This window comes from Octopus bimaculoides, chromosome 16, assembly GCF_001194135.2.
Source record: "Octopus bimaculoides isolate UCB-OBI-ISO-001 chromosome 16, ASM119413v2, whole genome shotgun sequence".
In the NCBI taxonomy this organism is placed as follows: Eukaryota; Metazoa; Mollusca; class Cephalopoda; order Octopoda; family Octopodidae; genus Octopus; species Octopus bimaculoides.
In genome coordinates, this window is record NC_068996.1 from 55,100,789 (window position 1) to 55,111,337 (window position 10,549).

The following is a 10,549-nucleotide window of genomic DNA, read 5'->3' on the forward strand; positions in this document are numbered from 1 at the left end:
TGGATGACTAAAAGTGATTTAGAACTGGAATTGGGGGCTCTAATCTGTGCTGCCCAAGAGCAAGCAACAAAATAGACAGCACATCAGAAAGTGATAAGTACAGAATCTGTGGACAAAACAGTGAAATCTTATGGCATGTTACCAGTCAATGTACGCCACTAGCCCAGAAAGAATATAAGAGATGCCATGACAATATAGCCAGGCTTGTCCATTGGACACTTTGCAACAAGTATGGACTTGACAGAGCAAAAAATTGGTATGACCACAAACCAGAAGGTATCATCGAAAATGATAATGCAAAGATCCTATGGGATTTTATGATTCAGTACAACCATGAGATAGAGAATGGGAAACCAGACATAGTGTTAATTGAGAAAGAAAGCAAACGATGCTGGATCATAGATATAGCATGCCCAGCTGACAACAAGGTATGCGATAAGGAAGAAAGAAAAGTCGAGAGATATGACAGGTTAGCTTGGGAAGTTAAGCAGTTGTGGTCGATGAAAAAGGTAGCAGTAGTACCAATAATTGTCAGAGCCCTGAGAACAGTGAGCAAAAATCTCGAGAAGTACGTGGAACAAATAGGGACTGCAATAAGGGTGGAGCACTTGCAGAAAACAGCACTGCTTGGAACCGCTCGAATACTCCGGATGGTGCTCAAAAAATAAGGGGTGTTACCTTAGTTCACTGGTAGTGAACAGCTGACACTGTAGTACATCTCCAGCGTTAGAAGCTGTGCAAAGGCGATGATAATAGTAATAATAATAATACTACTACTACTACTAATAATAATAATAATATTGTAGGGTTCTTGAAGCATGACCAGCAAACAAGTATCACCTTAGTCTGGTGGCTGTAGACAGCTGACACTTTCCATCATACCCAGCAAAATAAGCTGTGAGTTTACATCAAATAGTAATAATATGATTTGCTAGAGTAGTGAACCACAAAGAATCTCTAGAGATTGAACAAAGGTTAAAAAAACCCCCCATAAAATGACATGGCAGGGGTGTGTTGCAAGGGTAAATACCTTGTAGTCTGAGTAATATATACAAAAAATGGTAAAATGCAGGGGACTTTCATATACCCTTAAAAGTAGGAAATTCTGACCAATGTGGTTTCAAGTGAAAGGGGCAGAGCATATCTGACTGTATGCCTGGTCTCCTAGACCAAAGACAAGGTGAAGTGACATACTCAGTTGATCTCCCACACACCTGTCCACAGGCTTGTGCTGTGACACAAGGGTCACAAATAGGGATACAGGTAGTGACATCAACCTTTAGGTCATCATCACCTTTCTGGCTCAGACTGGACAGGTGGTGAATGTCAAGGAGACTAAAAAGGATATGTGACCAAAAGAGATCTGAATGGATAAAGAAATCCTAAATAACTGTGAAGACCATAAAGATATATTGGAGCTGTGCCTCAAGGTACAGAAAGAAAAGCAATGTGACTGATGTTAGAGGGCAGAAAGCTCAGGTCTTTAGCTGTGGCAGTAAAGGGCCACTCAAAAGCTGGAAAAGAGGAGGAGAGTGATGGTCAGCAGCAGAACCAACAGAAAGTTCCAGAAGCTGCCACTTCTGAAGAAAGCCAAAAAGCTCAACTTCTCAATTCCAGGAACCAATGACTGTGGAGCCAAAGATCCTTCCCAGTAGAACCAGCTTTTTGTCTTGCAATGAAGAGGAGATAAATAAGGAATAGGGGTGTTAAAATAATTGAATCGGTGAAAGGACTCCCCCCTCCACCACATACATACATAGCTAAAAGGGGAAGGTGGGAATGAATTCCAAGATGGAGCCCACCCCACAAGTGTTTTAAATCTACTTCATAAAGCAAATGAAGAGCTGATAGATAAATTAAATAGCTAACAAAAACATTTAGGAAAAGAGAAAGTGTAGATTTGCATAGAAAAGGAGTTCTGATGATATGGAGCAGATGAGAAAGAGGCTGCTTATGAAAACAACTTTTGTAGGCTGTGCAAAAGAGTGAAACAGAGGAGCAGGTGGTCTCTTACCTGTTAGTTGACCTATGCAAACTTTCTGGACAATTGGTGTACTGTTTCTTCTTGATTAGTAATGGGAAAATGATGATTAGAATGGTGGATTATCCTGATCTGACTCAGGAAGTTGTGTGTTTTCCTTTAGATCGTCTTTTCAATGTCTCAATGTTTTGGGTAATTATTAAGAAAGAAAACGTAGGACAATTGTTTTCCAGTAATTACCTGAAAAAAAGCACCCAACTCACTCTGTAAGAGTGGTTGACATTAAGAAGGGCACCCAGCCAAAGACGACACTGGAACTTGATGCAGCCCAGCAGCCTGCCGGTTCCCTGTCCAACAGCATAGAAATCAGACATTAAATGATGATGATGATGATAAGGACACACACATAAACATTGTATGACAGTTTTACTCGTTTCTCATTTCTATAAAACTCTATTTTATTTATCCTCAAACATTTTGTAACATCACTAGTGCTGCCTGACTGGCTCCCGTGCTGGTGGCATGTAAAAAGCACCATTCAGTCCTGGTTGATGCCAGTACCACCTGGCTGGCCCTCATGCCGGTGGCACATAAAAAGCACCCACTACACTTTCAGAGTGGTTGGTGATAGGCAGGGCATCCAGCTGTAAAAACATTACCAGATCAGATTAGAACATGGTGCAGCCTTCTGGCTTGCCAGTCCTCAGTCAAACCATCCAACCCATGCTAGCATGGAAAACGGACGTTAAACGACGACGAGATGATGATGAATGTATATGTCCAATTTAACATAGTAAGGTTTCTTGCTGTATTACCTTACTTAAAGCAGGTCAAACAACTACACAGTGGTTTACCTGTGTAGTTGTTCAAAGTAAAGGTGGTGGTTGTTTAATTGGAGGTCAGTGCTGTTTGAACACATCTATGATGAAAATGTTTCAGCTATGATCTCCTGTTTCTTTGTACTTTGGAGACTATATTTCTGGTATATCTTCTATTTATGTGTGACTGAAAAAGATTTGGTTGTTGTTTTCAGCAAGACAGGTAACCATGCTGAAGCTGCCCTGTTGAACATCTAGACCAGCTGACATACATTAATAATACCTTACATGTGAAACAATATAGTTAAGCAACAATTTAGCAGACAGACAGACTAGTTGATACTCTCCTTTGCTGGAAAACTATTCTCTTCTCATATTCTATTGAATTTTTTTTTAGAAAGAAGTGGAAAAGTGGTTAATGTAAGTTGTGATGTGAAGTATGAATGGTTTAAGTGGTGGCAGTGTTTCAGTTACATCATCATCATTTAACGTCTACCTTCCATGCTGGCATGGGTGGGATGGTTTGATTGGAGCCGGCCAGGCAGAAGCCTGCACCAGACTTTTGTGTCTGTTTTGGAAGGACTTTTACAGCTGGATGCCCTTCCTAACATCAACCACTCAGCAGGGTGGACTGAGTACTTTTTATGTGGCACAAGCACAGGTGAGGTCAGTTTTGGTAAGGTTTTTACAGCTGGATGCCCTTCCAAAATGCCAACCACTTTACAGTATGGACTGGGTGCTTTTTAAGTGGCACCTATACTGACAGGGTCACCAAGTAACCTGCAAGAGAAAAATCTTTTGAGAGGGGAGGGGACATTGGAGGAGGGGATCTTGTGTTAGATGATGAAAGGTTATAGTGAGACAGAGACACAGAAACAAGTGTCTTGATGTAGAGGAAGTACAAGGTTACCTGGCTGGAGAGAGAGAGAGATGAGGAATGAAGACAGAAACAGGTGTGGTGTTGCAAAGGAGATATGTGGTTTGCAGCAGAATACCTGTTTCTGTCTTCATTCCTGATGCATAATAAGTTCTTTTATAATAAAGATTTACAATTATCATCAACAAGATGTCCATTTTCCACGTTTATCTGATGGAATTTGTAGATGCAAATTTTCTATGGCCAAATACCCTTCCTTTGCCAACCCTGACCAATTTCCAAGCAGACAAATGTTTATCACAAGGAAACTGGAAAGGATCAACATTATTTGTATGGTGATGATGATGATGATGATGTTTGTTTACATCCATCACATAATGTCAAGATAAGGAAACACATGAATTTCTCTCACTTTCCATCAATCAAATCCACTCGCAAGGCTTTGGTCAGTCTGGATCAAGGTGCTGCATGGTGGGAGTGGACCTGAAAACATGGCTTGAGAAGCAAGCTTCTTAACCACAGAAACAGGTGAGAGTTGGTGACAAGAAGAGCATCTGGACATAGAAAATCTGCCTCATCAAATTCTGTTTGACTCATGCAAGTGTGGAAAAGTGAACCTTCAATGATGATGATGATGATGACATTATGCAATGGAAAACTCTGCCTGTGAAATATTTCAGAGTTAAAAAACATCTGTTAATTTCAGGACTTCAGTTCCACTAGCTGTAGTTTAAAGGGGGCTTCATGAAGTAAGAAAAAAAACAAAAACAAACTCCAGAATATGGATCAGAAATTGCAAAAGGAGAGTTGTCAACTGCTTCAAGCAACAAATGGATTCACTAGACATAGGCTCGGTCATCTTATTGCAAGAAAATATAAAATAAAAAATAAATTCAAACATCAAAGAAACTAGAAAACAAAAAAGAAAAAAAAAAAACAAAGAAAAAGAAGCTGAGGTATTGTGAAACATTTATTTAACGATAACATCAAACTACTTTACATGATCACAGATAAGCAGTATCTGAGACAAAAAAAAGGGGGGGGGGGCAGCTGGATAATAATAATAATAATAATTAATAAATTAATAATAATAATGATTTCTTTTATGCATTCAAAGAGTTTATGAATAACAGAGAGAGAGAGAGAGAGTATTTACAGGCTTAATAAATAAAATATTTAGCAAAATTTCGTATGTCTGTGTGTGTGTAATTTATATTAATATTTTTTTTTTCTAATTAGAGGTATAGCTGCCACCCCTCAACCAAATTAATTATATTCTGCAAAAGTTGAGGTGACATAACACTTTTTTTTAGTTGTCTTAGTCAACCATTATTAGCAATATTCTTCAAATTTTGGGATTTACATTTTAATAATAATAAACTTTCCATTCAGTAGAATGAAATTTTAATATTGTCAGTGTCTTTTTTAATGGGGGGTGTTTAATTTTGTAGAATAAATCTTTACATTCTTTTTTTATTTTAGATGTAAAAGCGAAATAAATAAATAAATAAATAAATAAATGGAATAAAATAAAGGAAACAATGGAATTATTAAGATTGAAGGTTGAAGCTGAGAAGGGAAGATTTGTAACAAAACAATGAAAGTTTATATTCCTAAAAACGGATGAAACATGAAGAGACATGAAGAGCAATATCAGTCTTCTGTTTAAAAACAAAACAAACAAAAAAGAAACCCAACAAAACAACAGTGAGGTATAATCAACAATATTAAACAAATAATAAATTTGTTTTTCTTGTTTTTGTTTTCTTTGTAAGTCACTGAATTAGAAAATTAACAAGCACAGGTTTCACCAAGTTAATAATAAATAAATAAATAAATAATTTATGACTAAACTACCATCTTAGCAGTTTAGTAAAGAATAAAAAATTAAAATTAAAATTAATCAACAACTAAAAATATTGGTCCATAATCTAAACAAATTCTATAATTTTATTGATTAAGAAGGTGGAGTAACAGAATTAGAATCGGTGGAGCACCGGACAAATTGCCACGTGGTATTAAGTATTTTTCTGAGTTCAAATCCTACTGGATCAAATTTTACTGTTTTCACAACCCTTCAGAAGTTGTTGATATTGTTATGTAGACCCAGATCGACACTGATCTCTTACCAGAGAGTTATGCCATGTAAGTAGTCGGCCAAACAACTAGGTGGAATGCCTCAGAATTATTGTTCTAGATTATCTCATAATACCACTGTCTGAAGACCAAACTGTACGGTCAGACATGCAATGGTTAATTATAGGAGGTGCTGCAGTCTGACCGGACATCTATTAATCCAATCTGGTGGTGGCTACAGTAAAGGTGGGCAAGGGTAGACTTGGTCACAGTGCAGCAGTTGCTGTTCTTCTGGTGTGCATCCCAGCACAGAGTTTTAGAGTTAATAAAAGGTACCGACGTTGCAGTCATCTATGTGTGTATGTGTGTGTAGGTGCATGGCTTTTATGTGAGTGGAAGCGTTAGCACAATGTTGTTGATGTATCTGTGTGTTCGGGTGGGAATGTGATTGTAGATACAATGACAGAGATGGCGTCCTTCACATAATATATTAGTAATATTCTTTGTTTCATTGTGTAGACACTGTGTGGGTGTGGTCTATGTGCAACTTGTGAAAAGACAGAATGTAGTAGTTTGTTTGTAGTTTGTGGTGAGAATATTGGGGACCCAGGCACAATTGGCATAATCCATCATGGATTAAATATGTTATTTGTACACAATTGTTATTGATTCTTTCTGTTGGCCAAATGTGTTACCTGTGATTTCTCTAAAATATCTATGTGTATTGTTTTGCTTATTTTACACTGTCTTCTATGTGTTCTGTGAATATTCTGAAAGTGCTGTGTGCAAGTCCTTGTAGTTTTGTCTTATATGTCTCATATTTATGCTGTTGAGTTGTGATGGTGGGTTGTAATTGTGTAATTCATGTATGGTAAAAAGGGAGATGGGATTACTTCAGGTGTTGTGTGTTGCTTTGGAAACAGGATTCTAGGCGACTTGATGAAGTGTTTCAGTTGTGCACTATGGATGTCGAATGCAGGAAAGATCTCAGTGTGCATGTGTGTGTGTGTGTGTGTGTGTGTGTGTGTGTGTGCGCGCGTGTGATATCAACTATGCATGAGGCAGTGTGTATGCTTTGAGGAGGTGTTGAAAGGTTGTGTAAATACATGTTAAAAAGAGAGGCTGAGAGGACGGATCCTTGTGTTACTCCATTCGGGAAATTAAAAATTATATATTTGTACCCCACAAAGGCTTGGCAACCTGAGAAATAGTTTAATAGGCAGCCAGTATTTTATGTTCTTTTTTGTTTTTACCACATGTAGCTTGTGGAAAGTGGGTAATCGAATAAAACATTTTGCTAATGTCAATGATAATTAAAACAGTGTATGTAGAATTTGTTATTTATTATTTGAGCTACCATGTATCTTTTGTGAAACGTGTGTGTGTGTGAGGATATGTGATGATGGGAATTTTGTTAGTTGGGATTTTCTTCACATGTTAGCTTGTTCCTCTTTCTATCTACACAAGTTTGAACCTATTCAACTTTAATTAAAAGTGATGCAAGCATTATTGAACCTCGCTCTTTGGTACTCCATTCAATTTCATTATTGCTGAATCTTGGATCAAATTGCTCATTGGAACCTATTGATGATGGACCAACTTTGTATGAGGATGGTTTTACCCACACTTGGAATGCTACTTGTGCTTGATGAGATTTTTTAGTTTTAGGATCTATGAATCTGAAAAACACAAAATAAATAAATAAATACATAAATACAATAAAGAATCAGAGCAGCATCGAATAAACATCAATGTTCAATGCATAATGATCTATTTTAATGATCTATTTTAATACACACGTGTGACACACACACACACAAATATCTGACTGAACACATCACTGCAATCATGTATCAAGAACCTTAATGCATACAGGTGTAAGCATGGCTGTGGGGTTAATAAATTCACTTTGCAACCATCTGGTTTTGGGTTCAGTCCCACTGCACAGCAACTTGGAGCAGTGTCTTCTACTATAGCCTTAGGATGATCAATGACCCTCTCAATGAATTTTGTAGTTACAAACTGCAAAGGAACCTGTCACATGTGAGTGTGTGTGTGTGTGTATGTGTGTGTGTGTGTGTGTGTGTGTGTGTGACAGCTTGACAACCAGTGTTGGTTTGTTTAGATTCCTGTAACTTAGCAGTTTGGCAAAAGAGACCAATAGAATAAGCAGCACAGAGATTGTTGTTTTAACTGACTAAACCTATCAAGTCAGTGCCCCCAGCATGGCCATAGCCCAAATGGCTGAAACTAGGAAAAGAATAACAAAAATAAAAGTATTAAATTATTTCAAGTATTAATATAAATATCCAATATATAAATCACACACAATTCACACTTTGGTGGTTCTGTTTGTTATATTTCTCAGCACCATCAAGCATTACTTGATTCACATAATCCTTTCATCATCATCATCATCATTGTTTAACGCTGGCATGGGTTGGACAGTTTGACTGAGGATTGGCAAGCCAGTAGGCTGCACCAGGATCCAATCTGATCTGGCAATGTTCTACAGCTGGATGCCCTTCCTAACACCAACCACTCAGAGAGTATAGTGGGTGCTTTTTACGTGCCACCAGCATGGGAGCCAGTCAGGTGGCACTGGCAATGACCATTCCTAAAATTTTTTTTTTCATACCACCGGCATGGGTGCCAGTCATGCAGTACTGGCATCAGCTAGTATGATAAACCACAAAAGTTAGTTAATCATTAATACTTATGAAATGGAACAACAAATCTTTTCTTCCAAGTTTGATAAATGAAAAATAATCCACAATCTTCATCATCATCATCATCATCATCATGGGTCCAGAATTTGTTGAGGCAGATTTTGTACAGCTGGATGTCCTTCCTGTTGCCAACCCTTACCTGGTTCCAAGCAAGTTAACATTTCCCCTCCATGGCAAGACACATTTTTCACAGAAGATTAGAAATAAATGGCACTTCTTGAATGACGTGCTCATTTACAAATAAGGAAACACACACAAGGCTTCTTTCAGTTTCTATGTACTAAACCAACTCACAAAACTTTATATGTCCTATGGCTATAGTAGGAGACTAGTTCAAGGTGCCAAACAATGAGACTGAACCCAAAACCATACAATTTGGAAGCAAACTTCCTAACCACACAATCATTCCTGCATCGCAATATAAAATTAAACAAATGAAAAAAAAAAAAAACTTTTTTGTTTTCTAGATATTATGCAATAGAGTTCTTTGAATTGAAAAGGATTCTTGAAAGAATAAAATATGGAATATATTTTGGCCAAATGTCAAAGAGGAAGTTCAGGCCATAGGTACCATAAAACAAAAAATCAGGAAGTAAATTACCATTATGTGTTGTTCTTTTTATCTCCACCCCACTCCCCAGATCTGTATCGAAATAATTTTCGTTTATAACATGTAAATGGTTGTAGTTTCAATGAATTTAATAAAAAGAAAAAGCTCTTATAAATTTAAGAGATTTTTAGTAGTTAAAACACAAAGCAACAACAACAACAACAATAATATCTAACAGTGACTGTTAACAGGTGAAGTGGTCTTTAAGTTCTATTGTGTTTAAATAATCAAATGTTTTTGTTTGAAAACAGAATACTTTTTATTTCACAAATTGGTACATCAAAATGTTAGATTTTTCATTGTGTAGTTTAAGTGAATTTGAAAAAGTTGAACAGTGTGTGTGTGTGTGTGTGTGCGTGCGTGTGCGTGTGTGTGTGTGTGTGCGTGTGCATGTGTGTGTGTGCATATTTTGTGGCTCTTTTTCCTTTGGTTAGATGAATATATTATTAAGGCATTATTTTACAGCTGCATGCCCTTCCTTCTGCAAGCCCTGATTTGGGATATTTCCCTGTCTTTGAAGGTACAAGACCAGCAGCCAACACATTAACATGGAAAAAGACATCACTATTCACAACTGAGCAATTTTCAGAAAAGAATGAATGTAAACAAACACAAAGGTATACATATGCACACTTATATACGATAGAGGCTTCTTTCAGTTTCAGTCCATTGATAAGGTTTTGGTCAGCCCAAGGCTATAGTAGAAGACACTTGCCCAAAGTGCTGCATATGAGTGAGACGTGATTAATTTCCTGTTGTGTCTCTTCTTCCATAAGATTATCATGTCTGCAAAGGTGCCAAGAGACTAAATGAAGTTCATAATTCTGGTTTTGTATATCAAATGGATGTGAAATAAATCTCCACCTTTATAGAACACCAGTCTATTATAGGGAATATTAACAAAATAATCAAGTGCCTATTTCCAAACATCAAACAAATTGGAGGGTGTAAATTCATTCTATGTAAGAATGTACATTCCTGGTTTTCTTCTAAACCAAATTAGGATTTATAACCTGCAGAAGGGATATGTGGACCTAGAAAGTGAAGACGGTATCAGTGTGTTTAGAACCATGTAAGTTCTCTTAATAATACTCAGACTATTTACGTCTAACACCAATCAATATGATCAATAAAATCTTCAGTGATGTATATTTGGTAATTAGTGGCACTATCTACCAAATATATATCAGTGAAGGTTTTATTCTTCATAGCGTAAATACTTGGTGATCTTGTTAGTACAGGTGCCACTTAAAAAACATCCAGTCCACACTGTAAAGTGGTTGGTGTTAGGAAGGGCCCCCAGCTGTAAAAACCTTGCCAAAACTGATCTCGCTTGTGCCATGTAAAAAGCACTGAGTCCACCCTGCTGGGTGGTTGGTATTTGGAAGGGCCCCCAGCTGTAAAAACCTTGCCAAAACAGTTGCAGAAGTCTGGTGCAGGTTCCTGCTTGGCCAGCTT

At 37.3% G+C, this 10,549-nt stretch overlaps 1 protein-coding gene across 2 annotated transcripts in view; it reads right to left on the reverse strand.

Annotated features, from left to right (window-relative positions):
- Positions 1–4,628: 4,628 nt before the first annotated feature.
- LOC106871179 (neuralized-like protein 4) overlaps positions 4,629–10,549 on the reverse strand; it is a 93,667-nt gene continuing 87,746 nt past the window's right edge. For both annotated transcript variants that reach the window (XM_052973785.1, XM_052973784.1), the window contains exon 26: positions 4,629–7,431. In XM_052973785.1, the coding sequence (XP_052829745.1) occupies positions 7,227–7,431 (205 nt within the window). In that variant the 3' untranslated portion in view covers positions 4,629–7,226. The remainder of the gene's footprint in view (positions 7,432–10,549) is intronic.